This window comes from Vulpes lagopus, chromosome 4 (assembly GCF_018345385.1).
Source record: "Vulpes lagopus strain Blue_001 chromosome 4, ASM1834538v1, whole genome shotgun sequence".
Taxonomy (NCBI): Eukaryota; Metazoa; Chordata; class Mammalia; order Carnivora; family Canidae; genus Vulpes; species Vulpes lagopus.
The window spans coordinates 115,774,526-115,793,676 of NC_054827.1; the positions used below are offsets into that span (position 1 = coordinate 115,774,526).

A 19,151-nucleotide genomic window follows, 5' to 3' on the forward strand; every position below is an offset into this window, starting at 1 on the left:
TTTTGTTTGTGCCGGAGGTCTATGTGGATTGACTCGCTTAATTCCAACAATTTAATTCCAACACCACATGAAGAGGTGTTATTCTTACCCTCACTTTAGGGCTGAAGACACCAAGGCACAGAAAGATCAGGGAATTGTCCAGCATTTCAGTGCTGTTAAGCAGTAGACAGTGATTCTCTGGCATGTGATTCTAGGAAGAGCTCCAGTTTTACATTAGGTAACCTGAATTCAAGCTTCACCCATTCTTAGGTTGGTCTTATAAGGTAGGCAGAGAATTTAATGGTTGTATTACCATACTGAGAGGTCTAGGAATCAGGGGTAGTAGCTTCTTGGGAGAGATGGTGTGTGGACTAAGGTACTGAGATGTGCACGAGTGTCAGAAGAGCAGTCTGTCTAGTATTTGGGATTGCATGCCGACCAGATGGCCTATGGGGGCCGTGCCCGGCTGCTGAAGTCCTGAGTGTGGAGAGAGGCCTAGAAGATACAGAGCTGGTGGTGGCAGCAAAGATATAGCTGGTAACATAAGCAAGTCTTGGAGGTTCTTCAGGGTTCACTAAGGAATTTGGACTTTATTTTGAAGGCAGTGAGAGGATTTTAACTAGTCATGTCATCCTGGTTATGTTTTAGAAAGATCTTTCTGGCTGTCTGTAGCTTGTTTCTGATCACTCACCATGATTCAAAAAAAAAAAACCCCAAAACAAAACAAACTGCATCAAATCTCAAATTGCACATCTCTGATTGTCTAGATGGGATGCATTTGCTGGGGTGGAATAACTGGGCAAGATCATGCAAGGTGGAATTACTGGGCAAGATCAGGCACATAGAAAGCATTGAGTTTCTATGGTCCACTTGCACATGGATGTTTTGCAGCATGGCACTATACCTGTATTTCCTCTTCCTTATGCTTTTCTTTTTTTAAAAAAAATTTTTTTTTTATTTATTTGTGATAGTCACACAGAGAGAGAGAGAGGGGCAGAGACACAGGCAGAGGCAGAAGCAGGCCCCATGCACCGGGAGCCCGACGTGGGACTCGATCCCGGGTCCCCAGGATCGCGCCCTGGGCCAAAGGCAGGCGCCAAACCGCTGCACCACCCAGGGATCCCCCTTATGCTTTTCTTAATCACGTTTCTTTCCTCTAGCTTGCTTTATTAAAAAGACAGTATATATTACTTACAACATACAAACTGTGTGTAAGTGACTGTTTACATTATGGGTAAAAGTCTGGGGAGTCAGAAGTTATATGTGGATTTTGAACCGTGGGCTGGTGGAAGGAGGAAGTGGTCTTACCTCTAAACCCCGAGTTGTTCAAGGGTCAACTGTACTTTGAACGTTTTCATGGTTTATATGTGACTCTGATCCCTGGGGATTGTGGTATGTGGCATCAGTGGTTCTCTCCCAAATTATTACCAAATCACCCCAGCACTGGATAGTGGATAATTTGTACTGTCCTCTCTGATTCCCAGTTGCCTTTGCTGGGTAAACAGAGGACTCCATCACCAGTCTCCTACTATAGGAATTACTGTCACGTTTTAGTACATTTTTCTCAGGCTGTGTAAATGCTGTGTAATTGTTATTCCTTTTAAGCGTACCCTTGACTATCCTCACCTAACCTCCCATAAAACTTGAGAGTTGTCTTGTCTATTTCCAATCTCTCTATGCCACACACACACACACAAAAGGATCAGAACTGCATTCATTTGCTAAATTAATAAAGTGGGAGGGACTTTATTTTTTACAGTTTTTTTTTTTTTTTTACAGTTTGGAGTCTTCCCATTCAGAGGTGTGTGCTGCTCTCTCTGGTGTCTGGGGTTAGAATCCCCTCAGTATTTTGTGGTTTTAATCAAGTGGCCTGCACTTTCTTACAGAGTTTTTATTCACAAGCTCAATTTTCGTACACATGTTAAGCTTCAGTTGTTTTTCATCTACAGTCAGGAAAATAATGGTACTTGTCTGTAAGGTTGTTGTGAAGATTATATTCAAGTAATGCATGTACTGTCCTTAGCACCAGCGCCTAGCAGCCGATGCCGGCAATAAGTGTTGGCTGAATTCTGGAAAACCAGGTAATTTTAGGATAGATATATAGATAGACAGGGACTATTTTACTGCACTATGATTTTTTTTTCTAAAAATCTTCAAATAACTTTACTCTTTCCCATCAGTGTCAAGTCCTAATCAAAGAATAATGTCATCTTTTCTTTCCTAAAATGTATACTGGCCTTTTACATTTTCCTATCCCATTTCTTTATTCCTTACACTTTTTACATTTCTGAGGACAGTTTGTTTGTATCTTCTATAGATTTTGAGATTTGAGTCTTTGTATTTTAATAGGATAGTTTAATTCCTTTAAAGTTATCATTGCTGAAATTCTGGCCTCTATTTTAAGTGTTTTTTGTTTCTGATTTTCTAGAATGTCTATGTTTCCTTTTCTGAAAAATTCGATGTACATATAGTACATCGAATACATATAGTACACCATTAATTTCAGACATATATTCTCTTGATTTCTTTTCTCCAATGACAGAGCAATCCTTTGTAATTTCATCCTTTTCTATGTTTTTTTTTTTATCATAAACACCCCATTGATGGGGTTGATGTTTTCATCTTTAAAATGAGTGGGTGGACATAGCTTGCTTTATTACCAAGCTATTTCAAAGTTCCTGATTAAAAAAAAAAATTATCCAGGTTAGAAAATTCAAAGCTTTTAAGTTTCTATGGCTGCTCTAACAATTCACTGTAAACCAAGTGGTTTAATACATGTTTTCTAGCCCAGCAGATTCAGCCGGGTCCCCTGTGCTGGGTCCCACCAAGCCAAAATCAGGGTGTCTGTAGCCCGAGCACCTCTCTGGGGACCCTGGGGGGAGAATCTGCTTCCAGGCTAATTCAGATAGTTGGCAGAATTCAGTTGGGTGCAGTTGTAGAATTGAAACTTCCACTTCCGGGAAGCCCTGGTGGTACAGCGGTTTAACGCTGCCTATAGCCCAGGGCGTGATCCTGGAGACCTGGGATCGAGTCCCGCATTGGCTCCCTGCATGGAGCCTGCTTCTCCCTCTGCCTGTGTCTCTGCCTCTCTCTCTCTCTCTGAATAAATATATAAAATCTTAAAAAAAAGAAAGTTCCACTTCCTTGCTAGCTGTTTGCTGAGAAGTGTTCTCAACTTCCAGAGGCTGCCTTCATGCCTTGGCTCCTGGCCCCTTCCATCTCTGAGCCAGCAACAGCAGGTTGAGTGCCCTTCATGTTTGGAATCTCTCTTGCTCTTTTCTTGCATCTCTTTAACGTCAGCCAGAGATGTTTCTCTGTTTTTAAGGACTCATGTGATTAGATTATCCTGCTAGGACAGTCTTCTTATCTTGAGGTCCATAATAATCTTAACCACATCTGCAAAATTCCTTTTGCCATGCAGTATAACCTAGTTATAAGTTCTAGGGACTAGGGTATAAGCATTTGGGGTGGCCACTATCCTGCCTGAAACTCTAGGTTTTTATGCTCATCGTTTTTTTTATCACTTTTTCCTGGAAGACAATGTGCCTTTCCAAGCTGTATTTTAGACACTCTTTTTTTCTTTTTACATATTTTAGTTCTGAACACTTTTTTGTTGGTCACATGTTAGAACCTCTACTTGCAGAATCCACGTATCTTCAATATCGGATTTTTTAGGTTCTCTCTCATTTTGTCTCTAAAAACTGCCATTTAAAGAAATACATTTTGGGGTCACCTGGGTGGCTCAGTCAGTTAAGTGTCTGACTCTTGATTTTTGGCTCAGGTCATGGTCTCAGGGTCATGGGATATTGGGATCTGTGCTCAGTGCAAAGTCTGCTTAAGATTCCCTTCCTTTCCCTCTGCCTGTCCTTGCATTTGTGGTCATGCTCTGTCTCTCTCTTTCTCAAATAAATAAATCTTTTAAAAATTAAAAAAATTAAAAAATAAACAATCCATTTTGGAGAAGTGTGATTTATATACAGTAAGCTGTGTCTATTTAAAATGATGCATCTTATCAGGTGGAGACAGCCCTGTAGCTCCCACCTCGGGCATGACACGGAACCCTTCCATTACCCCAGAAAGTCCCCTCTGCAGCCTGTCCATCCCCTCCACCCCTCCAATTGCTCCAAAAACTTCTCCCTCTCAGTACTGCATGCACTTCCAAGTCCTGCCTCTGTGTCATCAATTTGATCATCAGCCCTGTTTCTTCTGCATTTTCCAGGTTTTGAATTCCTGATGATATTTGTAACCATATCCTTAGGTTTCACAGTTTATTTCTTCAGCCCCATAGTTTTCCATTTTATTCCGTCATTTTTATCATCTCGTGTCTAAACTCTCATGGTAGTGAAGTGCTATTCTGAGTTCTTCTGTTGTTTACAGACGTAGGGAACGTGCCCTGTTTCTCTGGTTGCGTTTGGCGTAGACATGGCACTCCAGATGTTTTCATGTGGCTCTGCTCCATTTTTGTATCCTTAAATTTTTTTTTTCTGTGAAGGAAAAAAACAAGATTCAGAACTGCATTAACACTGTAATATCTTTTGTTTAAATTAGCAATAATAAATGAAAATTTTTAAAAATCCACAGAAGAAAATCATGCTCATTTAGGCATAAAGTGTGAGGTTACCCCCCTCCCCTGAAATCACTCATGGCTAATTTGGACAGCTCTTGCATCTGGTTTTTAAGAGGACCCTTAAAAGGACCTCTGAAACCCAACTTGAAACATACAGGATGCCTTAGGAAAGTACTGGATGCAACCATCATTTGCCCTGTTGGGAAATGAGGTGAGCCTTCTTGCCTACCCTGTAATCTATCACAAGAGACACAGGAGTCTAGTCTGAATGAAAAAAATCTACTTCCCATTAAAGCAAAATCCCAAATTTTAAGTTTTTATTACTAAGGAGAGAAGGGGGAAAAATAGTGTCCCTTAAAGTACAGTATGCACACGTTTAGAAAATTCATAACTTTTAAAGCTACAAACAAAAAATGGAAGCCCCCTTTTTATATACACTAGACCCTAACACATGTGATTGCTTCCAGAAAAGAGAAATTATACATAAATCAGCATATATAGACATATGTGTTATAAATATATAGTTACATAGCATATATACTCTATATGTGTCTGTATACCTTTCTGTGTGTATTTAGACCAAAGATCATAGTATATAAACTACCCCAAACTTACTTCATTTAACTGTCTCCAAGAGGAGACTATTCCTGCTCAATTAATATAGACCCACCTCCTTAAAAAAAAAGACTATTTATTTTAGAGAGAGAGAACATGAGTAGGGGTGGGGCAGAGGGAGAGAGAGAATCTCAGGCAGACTCCCTGTTGAGTAGGGAGCCTGACAGGGGCAGTTCAATCTCATGACCCTGAGATCATGACCTGAGCCAAAACCAAGAGTTTAATCAAGTGTTTCAATTCAATCAATTTATTCAAGTGTTTTCATTCCAGTTCTCCTGGGGAAACAGCAAGGAAAGAAAAGAATATTGTGCAAATATTATTACAGTACAACTCCATCCTGGGAAGTTGGGAGAGCCCTCTCCTGGCCTAGGAAGGTTAGGAGAGGGAGTTCCCCACTAACAGTTTTCAGCACAATAAACAAAATTTGAAGGGTTTCCTGATAGCTCTTTACTGGGCTCATACACAGCAATGGTGTTTCATTCTGCTGATTGGAATGTGCTCTTGTGGACAACTGTGATGTCTTGTCTGGGGAGAGAAGGTTGGAGGACTCAAGAGACTCTTGTTACCTTTTGAACATTAAGCCTTGGAGCTACATCTTAATCACTTTCTGAAGTGACTTAGCACATCATCCTGCAGAGAAAGGTCTGTATTCACTTAAACTTAGGAAATGATGCACACCATATTCCCCTCTTAGCATTTATGGTATGTGTTCATATATCATAGTCTTTAGGAGAGTTTGTAGTAAATTAACCCGTTTAACATGACTGCACCCACAATTCCCCAGACTTATTCTATTACTGAACTCTTCCTTGTCTGTCACTTGAGAATGTCTCATGATGTAAGTTGCTTCAGGATATCTTAAATACTTAAGTCCCTACTGAACTTATGCTTTTAAATTCAGTGTAGGAATCAGTAAACATCTTCTGCAAAGCCCCAGATAGTAAATATTTTAGGCTTTACAGGCCAAATAGTCTCTGTTGCAGATACTTAGCTCTGCCATATAGCACAAAAGCAGTCGTAAACAATAGGCAACTAAGTGACCATGGCTGTATTTTTATAAATCTGTAGTTATGGAAACTTCAATAGAATTTTATGCCATTCACAAAAATATTATCCTTTCCCCCCACCCTAGATAAATAGATATTTAAAGCCATCAAAATCATTCTTGGATAGTAGGCTGTAAAGAAACAGGTGGGCTAGAATTGACCTGTAGGCCATAGGTTGACAACCTCTGATTCAGTAGATAATAATTCAGGATCAGAAATAAATACTTTATTCAGCTAGATTGTGAAATACCTAAGGTATTTTCAAGAAGATGAAGTTCAGTGTATTTATGTAAATAGGAAAGAATATGAAAGCTTTGTCTACACTGCAGAAAACATTTGTTATCCTGTAGCTTAGCCCTTAAAAATTGAGGGTTTAATAAAACCTTGCCAGTTAAAGGATAAGCCTGATAAAGATTAAATGAATGAATATTGGTGAAAAAGCTCCATAATATAAAAGAAATCAGATTAGAAATTATCCAGGGATGATTTGTTTATTACCAAATTTGAAAAAACTAATATATTTTTTAAAAAATTTATTTGTTTATTTGAGGGAGAGAGAGACAGACAGCCTGTGGGGAGGGGCAAAAGCAGAGGGAGAGAAGCAGACTAAGTGTGGAGCTGGATGTGGGACTGGATTTCATGACCCTGAGATCATGACCTGAGCCAAAACCAAGAGTCAGATGCTTAACCAATCGAGCCACCCGGGTGCCCCCTAATTTTGCTGATATTATGCAAAGGTCATAGCACAGAACTTGAGTCATAAAGTGTATGAAAACATTCAGTATATCTTTAGGGAAAATTCTGTTGCTAATAAGATTTGAAAATTTGCTAACAACATAATTGAGCATCAGTAAAGGTATGGCATTTCCAATGTTCTGAACTCCCTCAGAATGAAGTTACTTTTTCTCTTCGGAGCATGCATGTCACCTTTGTGATGCATATGTAATGGTTGTTTGTCCTCCCCCGGCTCCGGGTTTTCTGTAGGTTCATTCCGGAACCCTGGTCAGCCTGCAGCACCACATGCGGGCTGGGCATCCAGATCCGAGAGGTGAAGTGCCGCGTGCTCCTCACATTCACACAGACAGAGACCGAGCTGCCTGAGGAAGAGTGTGAAGGCCCTGAGCTGCCCACCGAGCGGCCTTGCCTCCTGAAGCCGTGTGAGGAGAGCCCTGCCTCCCATGAGCTGGACGCCTCTCTCCAGGAGGACAGCAGGATGACTTACCACTGGGAGTATGCCGGGTTCACCCCTTGCACAGCAACATGCTTGGGAGGTACTTGATTCTCACTTAAGGGACAGTCTTGTCTTGTACAGCTTATGGTTTGACAAATCACTAGATCATCCAAGCCAAATATGCAAGTTAGATAAATCTAAAGGAGGTGAAGTCATCTGAATAACTGAAAAGCTTGCTTTATTTTCCATCATAATTATTCTAAGAAGATACAGGATAGTGAGATTATATCGTGGCCAAAAAAAAAAATGTTATGTCCTTTGGCCTAAGCATCTGCATAAATGAAATGGGGAAAGGGGCCACTGATTAATATGGAATAAATAGGAAAATGCAGAACTGGTAAGTCGAGGCAATCTTGCTCATAAATCAGTGTTACAAAGTAAAGTGGCCTGGAATTGCTACACTGTTGGGAGTCAGCCTCAGAATGTAGCTAGGTTCATATCCACATATTGGGCTGGAAACCAGTGCGGAACATACTGATGACTAGGTTATGTATGTACATGTGGAATCACATGTATAGCAGGCAGACCTGTTAGGATTAGGGAGTGCTAATATGGTCAGGTGGCCTCAGTAGGGTGGAAGTTGGCCCCAAGGTTATTAAGCATTCCAGGATCCAAAGGGAGTGGATAGGCAAAACTTGGTGGCTAAATGTGTGCTAACTTTAGTCCCAGCTGCTGGCGGGAAGAAGCTGCTACCTTAGAAGGCAGTAGGATCAAGTGCCTCCTCGTGGTCTTGAACCCATTACTTGGAACTCCCTATCAGGTCTTAGAGCTCATGGTCCTATCACTATGCCTGAGCCCCTCACCCTTTGTCCCCCAGGCTCTTAGGTGAATTCCCAGTCCTTTCCATCTGGTCTCCATGACCTGATGGTATTTGTCTTTCTCTTGTCCTAATTCAACATCTAAACCTACCTATCCTGACTCAGACACCTGTTCTCTGACATTGCCAGCCTGTAGTAGATGCAGATGGAGTGGCATATGTTTTACCCTTAGGCTTCAGCTAAGCTACTACCACCTTTCATATGGACTTATGCACAAAGAATTTAAGAAAAGAACCCTTAACTGCCATCACATTCTCTCTGCTCTCTTACTGGCTTCTCCCTGGTTTTTAAAAGCCCACCTAACCAGCTAGGAATTTAGACTTTCTTATTCACCTGGACCCTAACTGGCTGCTCTGTCACTTGCTGCCAGGGCACATAACCTTAGCCATACCTGTGTTGCTGCCCAGAGCCTAACTCTTGCTCCCTCTGAGTTCAGGACCCTGGACACAGCCCTTGTTTCTAGTTTAGAAACCTTCATATTTCTGACATGCCCTTGGTGATAACAGGAACCGGCACTTCCTTAATGAGTCTGGAGAATCTCTCTAGAGCTAGCTGCTGTGAGGCAAAAATGGTTCCCTATTCAACTGCAATTATAGATGTCTGGAACTTTTACTACATTACTGCAAAATGTCAGCTGTCTATACCACTTCTGAACTATCACATTCCTGTGGTTTCACCAGAAGCCTGGAACTTTGTCTTTTATTATGGAGAGCAGAAACAAATCCTACTATTGCTTGCACACCCTCAAATCTGTTCATCTCAAGCTTTTTTAAAAAAAGATTTTTTGCTTATTTTAGAGAGAGAGAGAAAGGGGGACCAGGGGGAGGGGCAGAGGAAGAGAATCTCAAGCAGACTCTGCACTGAGTGAAGAGCCCGATGCGGGGCTTGATCTCATAACCCTGAGATCACACGCAAGCTGAAATGAAGAGTCAGACACTTAACCAACTGAGCCATCGAGGCGCCCCTCAAGCTTTTGAATGTTGCCCTTGGTAGAATTACTATTTTGTCTAGTAACTAGTAATTACTATTTTGTCATCCTTGGTTTTAGTTCTTTCCCTGACTGGAAAATTCCCCCTTGATTTGGGAAAGGATGATATGTTGGGTTGTTGGAACTAGCAGAGTACTTGGAATTACCCAAGGAAACGCAACTGGGTTAATTCTGATCCAGTTGGTGGAGTCTGTTAGACCTCTTTCTTATTTGAAGCTTTGATGCCAAAATGTTAAATCTGTTATGGTGTTATGAACCTATGGCACTAGGGTCCACCTCCAGAATGGCTGAACCCATGGGAATCAGGCTTTTTTTCCCCTTTTTTCTTGATAATAGCTTTATTGAGATATAATTCACATACCACACACCTTATGCGTTTTAAGTATATACTTTGGTGGGTTTTAGTATATTCGTAAGGTTGTGCAACCATCGTTACAATCAATGTTAGAATGTTTTATCCCCCAAAGAATCTTGTACCCGTAAGCAGCCATTCCCCATTTTTCCTCAAACCCCCATTTTTCCTGCCAGTGGCAACCCTTGGCAGCCACTAATCTATTTTCTGTCTATTCTGGACGTTTCATATAAATGGAATCATATAATAGGTGGTCTTCTGTGACTGTCTCCTTTCACTTAGTGGAATATTTCCAGTTGAAGTTGTAGCATGTTATAGCACGAATCAGTACTCTGTTCCTTTTTTATGACTAATACTATTATATTGTATGGATATACCACATTTTACTTACCCATTCATCAGTTAGAAATTTGGATTTTTTGCATGTCTTGGGTGTTGTGAGTAATACTGCTATGATCATTTAGGTACATATTTTTTTATGGATGTATGTTTTCTTTTCTCTTGGGTATATACCTCGAAGTATTAGAATGAGCTTTGTTTTTTAAATATATTTTTATATTTATTTATATATTTATTATTTATTCATGAGTGACAGAAAGAGAGAGAGAGGCAGAGACACAGGCAGAGGGAGAAGCAGGCTCCACGCAGGGAGCCTGATGCAGGACTTGATCTCAGGACTCCAGGATCATGCCCTGAGCCAAAGGCAGACGCTCAACCACTGAGCCACCCAGTAATCCCATAGAATGAGCTTTGGATCCATATAAAACATACAAGTTTTGTGAAACTTGGCTACTTGAATTTATCCTTAGTGACCTGGGGACCTTTGGGCCCACTGTGAGAAGAGAAACTGCCTTGAACATGGTAGAAGTGCATGCAGTTCAGTGTTCAGATGGTTGGTGTGAGGGTTTCAATTTATTTTCTGACATCCTGTTGTGCATCTAGAATACATTTTACAAATTTTAACAGAGATCAACTTGAAAATCTTTCAATACCCAGTTAAATAGCAGTTGAGCCTCGTGAGGGTGTATTATATTACTTAATCCTAGAATATCATTTAAATGAACTTTGGATATCCATTAACCCAAATTTTACAGTTATGGAAACTGAGACTCAGAGCCCATCTTGTGGTCCAAAACAGAAAACAACTCTCATTCTTCAGAAAGGGTTGAACCGTAAGTGCATACAATAAGCTTTTTAACTTGGCAGAAAGTAATATTTTTAACTTTGTGGGTTCAAGCTTAAAATTTCCTTTTACATAGATCACTAAATTCTATTACACTGAAGGCCTAACATTTGAAACCAAACTCCTCTATAAAGGCAGGAAGTTGCATGCCTGCTCTGTGCTAGGCTCTATTGTCTCTGGGTTCTGGGCCCAGTATTGCGATATAAAATGAATAGGACACAGTCCTTGACTTGGTGCACCATGGTTTTTGGTTATTTTGCCTGTCCTGTCTTGACTGTGCTACTTACATGCAGTGATACTTGCCTCTCTATGGTCCATTTTAATGTTGTCTCGGAGGCTCAACCTCTATGAGTCCACTTATGTGTGGCTATGAATGTCAGTTTTAACCCTCACCCTGATCTGCCCTAATTGAATACCACAGAAAAATAGAATTTCCCCAGGCACCTAGCTATTTCCCCAACATTCCTGTTTATAATAGAAAAATAATACATACAAATCACAGATTTCTGGAAAGATAAACTTTTGGTCACATCCTGATAATCTGTGTACTTGTATCTTCTAACTTGTCTTCATATCACACAGGAAATCAAAATCCATCTACTCGTAATAATTGCTGATACCTGAGAAGCTTTCATAAGTCTGCTTTCATACTGGAGTGGCAACAAGCAATTATTTTTTAATTCTTGAAAGCATGAAGAATTCAGGCATACTGAATTTCCAGCTTCCAGAGGGCATGTGTGTATGTGTGCAGCCTTGCATGTGTGCACATGTGTGTGCGTGCCTATACACATACACATCCTGGAAGATATGCTTACCTCTACAATACTCCCTGTTAAGGTTTTATAATTTACTGCATCATAAACATTCCTCACCAGAATGTTTCTTTGTATTTTATGTCATTTGTTGCACTTGGGACCTTTCATTTTTGCCTTCGTATTTTCTATGGCACAAGCTAGTAGCAGATGCATGGACTTTGAAGCCTGACCCCACTTTGAATCTAGCTCTTCCACTTTCTTTTTTTTTTAATAATAAATTTATTTTTTACTGGTGTTCAATTTGCCAACATACAACATAACAGAATAACACCCAGTGCTCATCCCGTCAAGTGCCCCCCTCAGTGCCCGTCACCCATTCACCCCCACCCCCTGCCCTCCTCCCCTTCCACCACTTTCTTTGGGTCAGTTACATAAGTTTGTAGAAGCTCATTTTTGTAAAATGAGAAGAGCCATACCTACTTCATTAGTCAATGAAAGGATTATATGTAATTATTTGACAAGATGATGTTGGAGAAGTGCTTAATTACAGTGCCTGACATATGGTATAGAAGAAGTGCTGGTGGAATGATTATTTTATCATATAATAATAATATGATGTTTTTCTTATAATGCTGCCATGTTTTTCTCTTTTAAAAAATCTGATTAAATTGCTGAGCCCCATAAAGCATTCTACTAGTTTTCAAGTCTATTCTTATGAATTCTCTAAGTAAAATAATTGTCTGTAATTAATGATGAATTTACTTTTCCCTTTCAAATAGTTATTTATCTTAGGTAAGTTTTATGTCTTATTGTATCATCTAGAATTTTAAGAATAATAATAAATAATGTAGGCAATGCCAACCTTGCCTTTGTCCTGACAGTAGCAGGAATCTTTATGTTGTTTCATTCAAAAGCAACATTCTACAAATACTTATTGCATGTTTCTTTGTGGTAGGCACTGGGCTGGGTGAGAGTCACCCAATTGTTCTTTTGCAACTCATACCTGGTGAGGAAAATACACTGATCACATAATCACGCACAAATGTGTGAATCAGGCTGGTTATAGCAAAGGAAATACCTGGCACTATAAAGCAGATAATGGGAGGAACTTGCCCTAACTAGGGAAGAAAGGGAAAGGCTTTCCAAAAAATAATAGCATTTGAACTTAAATCTGAAAGATGAAGAACTAATCAAACAAGGGAAGGATTGAAGGAAGCGGCACGGAGAGAATTCCCAGCAGAAAAATAAGCAGGTGCAAAGTCCCTTGGTTTCAGGTTCCTGGTCCTTCCTAGGAATGAAGAGGCAGGTGCAGCCAGAGTACTCAGGAAGATGGTGAGGTGATGCTAGAGAGGAAGGCAAGGGCCAATTAATGCCTTACAAGCAAAGTCAACTTGGTTCTTTATCCCAGGATCAATGGGAATCCATACAAGGAATCAAAGCGGAGTTACATTTTCAAAGTTACATGATCAAACTTTAATTTATTTCAAAAAGGTGAGCCCAGATGTATTTTAAAAAAGGGTTTGGAAGGGATATGAACAGATGTAAATGAGGCTGTCTTAAGAAGCTATTGCCTCGTCCAGGAAAAGGCTTGGCCTTAAGTAGTAAAGATGCTAGAGATGGAGTAGAGCAGATGACTCTGAAAAATGTGTAGCAGGTGAGAATCTGTGGGTGGAGGGAGTGAGTGGAAATGAAGTGGCTAGTTTGAGTCCTGGATTCTTTTCTGAGATGATGAGTGCTCACCAGAGGTCCAGTTGGGCACAAGGAAATCATGAGTTCAGTTGTGAACATAATGAATTTGACATGCCTCTGGGCTTCAAAAGGAGATGCTAAGTAGGCCATTGAATGTGTGAATCTGAGGCAAAGTGCAAAGATCAAGACTGAAATTACACAATTGTGAGTCATCTTTGTATGGACAGAATTGAAGCCCTGGTATGAATGAGAATCTCCAGGAAGAGAATGAGTGGCCACTGGTGACTTGAAGAGTCAATCCAGTGAAGTACTGGACATGGAAAGGAGATTTGAAAGGTTGGAGGAAAGAATGACACGTGATAAAATGGAGAAGAATAGAATATACATTTCTGTGGCAAAATTGATCTGTAATAAAGAAGATAGAGAGAGGGAAGAGACTAGAAGGCATTATGGGTTGTGTGTATGTTGTGTCATTCAGTGACTGAATAGCTTGGATACATTTATAAGGCAGAGAGAATGCTCCAGGATGAAAGCGAAGGCCAAAGTCACCAGTAGACTTCCTGGGAAGGTGGAAGGGAATTCTACAGTTCTACAGAGGTAGAGATCAGTCTTCAGCAGTGGAAGGGGCAGTTCCTAATTGAAATAGGATAGGAAATAGCCAGGATGCACGTGCCTGACCGCAGAAAGTTCCTGGAGTGTGTGTGTGTGTGTGTGTGTGTGTGTGTGCGCGCGCGCATGCGCGCGCAAGAATATTTGTATATGAGGGATTTGGTGGGTGAATGGTTAGATGTCTGAGGTCACGGTGTAATACTCTTCTTATACAGCTGATTGCAATGTGCTGGTATTAGATTTTGTGCCCTAGATGAATAACATTGATGCATGTATGTATCTTGCATTCAGCATGATGGAGTCCAAGCATGCCTTCCCACAAAGGGGAAAATAAGAGTGAAAACTGAATTGGCCCACTGCGGGCTAGTTTTAGCCTACTCCCCATGGAGATGTGTTCCTGACACGGAAGGTTAGCAATCACTGTTTTGTTCTCTTCAGATCTCTTCAAGTCATGACAGGCCTCGAGCTGTAGTTTCTTCCAGCCACTCTTGATATAATTGGTCACTTCCTCTCGGGCTCCAGCGATGTTTATGATGCCCTTCATGCGGCCAAATGGTTTCAACAATCCTTAATCTTTACCAGCTGTGTCCTCAACTGGTTGCTAAAAAGAACTCACCTATTTGCAGTGCTATAAAGCTTGCATTTGAACGCCAAGAGTGATACTGTTCTCTGGCATTTCTCCCAACCCATAGCATATCATGCTTCCCTTCTTTTACTTTACCTGGGAGATTAGATCAGTATCCTCTCATTCACAGTGGCTAATCAGCTCAGAGAAAGAAAAATGTATTAACTGTTCTTTTCAGTATGGCCTTGGGCTTGATTCTGTGATATAGCATTGTACAAGGCAATACTAAATAAAGTATTACTTTATTTACTAAATACTAAATAAAGTACTATATTTTTTTCTTTTATAGATTTCATCATCACGGTTAGAGTAGTCTTGTAACATGAATTGGGATTTTCTGTACCTTTCAACAATCTTAAATAGTTTATGTCATGGGGCACCTGAGTGGCTCAGTTGGTTAGGTGTCTCCTTCGGCTCATATCATGATCCCACTTGAGTCCTGGGATGGAGTCCTGCATCAGGCTCACTGCTCAGCAGGGAGTCTGCTTCTTCCTCTCTCTGCCCCTCCTCTGCCACCCATGCACGCTCATTCTCTCTCTCTCTCTCAAATAAATAAATAAAATCTTTTAAAAATAGTTTATATCACAGATACTATCTGTTTAAGAAGTTTGAAAGCACTGGTTCCTACCCATTCTTGTTTTTCCCTCTTGGGGGCAGGATTGAAGGGAGAGCATCTCGGCTAGATCTTAGCATCATTTTCAAGCCCCCTCAACCCCTGCTTATTGTTACAGTCAAGATCTTGATTTTTAAGAAAATTCCCTCATTTAGGTTTTCTTGGGAAAAAAAGTCATCCACTTCATGACAATATTGAAATTACTATTACGAGTTGTTCATCTAGTCTCCAGTTGTTTTAAGCCTCTCTCTTCTCTTTTTCTGGCCACGAATAGTGTAGGATCCATTCACTCTTTCTGACTGAGCAGTTACATAGGGAATGACTTTTGGAAAATTCTAATAGTGGGATTTGGTGGTTTAATTGTTTATTATTTGTTTATAGTTGGACTCTGTTGTGGTCAGAGAATGTGAGCTTCATGATTTCTTGCTTTTGGAACTTACTGCAGTTTACTTTATAGACTAATAGAGGATCAGTTTTTATTAGTGTTCCACTGGTGCTTCAAAAGAGCATATTACGTCTCTTTCTAGAGCCCAAGGCTCTTTGGTTATTAAATCAATATACTTTTCTTATTCAATTTGTTTTTTCATATTTGTTTTACAACTTGATGTTTCAAATAGTGGATAGAGCACCTTAAAGACTCTGACTACATATTCTTCATTACTCCAGATATTTCTTATTGAGTGTGTGTGTTTGTGTGTTATGTTATTTGGCATGTTGAATTACTCAGCACTTGTGTGCAAGAAACCCAACTCACGCTAACCTTAAACCAACAAAAGGAAATGGTTAATTGGCTCTGTTTCCCTTTTCTGAGTCCTTTCCACCCACCTCCCCTCCCCAAATTGTAAATCCATTTCTTGATGAAGGTTTTGAATGTTATTTCTGCCCTTAAAAAATCCTCTTATTATGACATTGTAGAAGTCAAATGTGAATTGAAGGATGTTGTCTCATGCTGCCAAAGGAATTTATTAGAAAAATTAGACCGAAATTTGAACATTTATTTTCTAAATGCATCACAATTATCCCCCAAGTTTTGCTAAGCATAAGATGAGGTAAACTTGTATTTATGTTTTTTACTTTAACTTTTGAAGATAAAAAGTTGTATCAAGACTCTTGAAGTCAAGAGTGTTAAAGTCATCTTGTAGGTTGGGTATGTGGGATAGAAGATATTATTGTGGTCATCTTTGGAAAATACATTTTACCTCAATAAGTATCCAAAACCATCTATTAATTTTTTACATTCTTTTGAGTATACTTGCTTTAAGACAGAGAAATTTCTCACAAGTGTTCTAGCACTTCATCCGAATGATTAAATGAGATGACTTTAGAGCCTTAAGGCCCACACACTGTGTCTCCAGAAAATGTTCCAAAATAGTTTCTGTGTATGTTTTCTACAGAATTTTGATTACAAATTAAAATATATGTGAAAGAGAATTGGACTTTGATGAAAAAGAAATGCAGTCCTGCTAGAAAATGAGCATCTGTACCCCTGTAAAGTCACTAAGGAAGTTTGACGTTCGTAAATGGGAACTGATTACTCAGTTGTAGCTGTGTCCTCTTGGTATCTCAAGTTAGCCAGTATGTATTTTAAAAAAAAGTTCATGGGTGATCTATGGATATTGAAGATCGTATCCTGCCATGGCAGGAACATAAGATTACAACTAAAGAAAGTAGGAAAAAATTTAGTGGAAAGAACTGAACATCACCAATGTATATTTTATATATACTTTTAGCCTATTGTGCATTCTGTAGAATATCATAAAACGGATGAATTGAAACATGGCATTTGGAAAGAGAACCACAGTCTTCTAACATAATGGAACACACATTCTTGCATGAAACTGAATACATTTGCATATTTCAAATAGCATAGTCAAGTTGCTATTACAATTTTTATGTGATTTTTTTCTCATCAAAAGTTTGATTTATATTTTTTTCAGTTCTGATTTTCCAATAATTCTTTTTGTCTCAGTAGACACAGAATACTGGTTGAGACGTGGGCTTCAGGTCCAGACAGACCTGTCTGGCCTCAAAGGAAAGATCAGCCTGGAGAAGTTCCTCTTTGCCCAAGAGGCAGTCACTGCTTTGGGCGGTTAGTTGACTGTATTTTGGAATCCCTGCAGGAGAAAAAAAGACCACTGGCTTAGGAAATAGGAAATCTAATTTTTAGTTTTGAATCTACCGCTTTTTTGCTGTCTCAATTTTTCTGTAAACCTCAGGTTCCTTATTATTAAGTTAATAAAATGGAGATGATGGTACCATTCTTTGGACCTCACAAGATTATAGAGGGCACTTTGTACATGTCAGAGCACCTTGCCAATGGGAGGTATTGCTGTTGTTTTTGCTAGCAATGGAAATACTACTATTTATAGTAATAGTGAACAGGACTTCACACCATAATGAATATTTTAATAAGATATGTACACCAAAGTTAGCACCTATGTGGTGACATAAAAAAAATGTTATTCTTTAGCATCTAATAGGAAAAGCCTTCTCAGGAATCTATGGTGTATATTTGGGAGGAACACTCTGATAGTTCAGTTGAGGGGACTTTGAGTACATTTGGAATGCAGGTACATCTGATAGATGAGGAGTCGGGGTCTCATGTATCAAGGTAAGTATATTTGGGCAGGGAGAGTAGTGGGACTGAGTTTTAAAAGGTGACAGAATATTAAACATTGTAATATTTTACAATCTTCCTGGGTGGCTCAGCAGTTTAGCGCCTTCCTTCGGCCCAGGGCATGATCCTGGAGTCCCGGGATCGAATCCCACAAGGCTCCTTGCATGGAGCCTGCTTCTCTCTCTTCCTGTGTGTGTGTGTGTGTGTGTGTGTGTGTGTGTCTCATGAATAAATAAAATCTTAAAAGAGAAAAAAGATTGTAAGACTTTGGAAAACACAAAGCTGTTTGCTCCCATGTGTACCCTGAAATGCAGCCTATAGCCAAGCAGTATAGTCAAAGGGCAGTGGCTTGAAAAGTCTCAAGACCCTATTTTTTCCCCCACAATAAGTTATTCTAAGTCATTTGCATTTTTTTTCTCTCTCCAACCTCCAGGTCATCAAGAAGCCATCGCAGTGTGCTTGCACACCCAGACCCAGCAGACAGTCAGTGACACCTTGTGTGATCTAGTTCACCGTCCTCCAGCAATGAGCCAGGCTTGCAACACGGAGCCCTGCCCACCCAGGTAAGTGCTGTCCTGTGCTCTTGGGACATTGTATCTGACCGTAACACCCCCTTCTGCAGAGACACCCACATGTACATAGAAGCTTGCGTATCCACCCAAGGTAAATCACCCAGTTTACGTAAGAGTTCTCTCTTCTCCATTCACATTGGGCTCCAGCCAGATTCCTGCTTGGGTGCATGGATACTGCCGTGTTGAGCAGGAATCCCTTCAGCCTGGTTCTTGTGAATGAACGTCAGCTGGTCCACTGCTGGCAAAGCCATGAGGTCCACAGTTCTATTCTTTCTCCTGTATGTCTCCTCAGGGGCACTTCTTGCCCCAGGTCACATCAAAGAGCACAGGATCTGAGGTAGAGTTAGCACCCTTACACAGTAAGTGCTCAGTCCATATTTATTGAACGATTGAATGATCTCCTATTTGTTACCTACACACTATGTATCATCACCCTTTCCACGGACTTACCTTAGATCTCAGACTGAGGCATGCAGTGTTATAGGCCCCCATGAATAGATGAGGTTTACTTAGTTTTGCTCTCCTTGATCTGAAAGGTTGACCTGAAAAGTTAATCTGCTTCCTTGCTTAAGTCCTTATAAGATCTTGGAGAATTTTATCAGAAGGGAGGGTAGATTTTCCCCCATGTTCCTCTATCACTGGGTGTTGCTGGCTACAGAGGATTAAGGCTCAGCATCATTGGTTTCTAACATTAAGAGCTTCCAGAATCCGACCTCCCAATTTTTTTCCTTCTTCACTCCTTCACGTTTGTTGACTTGATCACCCTTCCAGCACAAATTGATTCCCAAAAACACAGCACAGATTCTCAAGCATCTCCCCTCCCTCTTTGCCAGGTTCTCTTAACTGCCTCTTGGTAATCATATTGCCCATCTAATGAGGTACCTGTATTCTC

At 40.2% G+C, this 19,151-nt stretch overlaps 1 protein-coding gene across 2 annotated transcripts in view; it reads left to right on the forward strand.

Moving 5' to 3' along the window:
- The window catches only part of ADAMTSL3 (ADAMTS like 3), a 340,042-nt gene that overhangs the window by 211,599 nt on the left and 109,292 nt on the right, over positions 1-19,151 (forward strand). For both annotated transcript variants that reach the window (XM_041752919.1, XM_041752918.1), the window contains exons 16-17: positions 7,192-7,478; positions 18,121-18,250. In XM_041752919.1, coding sequence (XP_041608853.1) covers positions 7,192-7,478; positions 18,121-18,250 — 417 coding nt within the window. The remainder of the gene's footprint in view (positions 1-7,191; positions 7,479-18,120; positions 18,251-19,151) is intronic.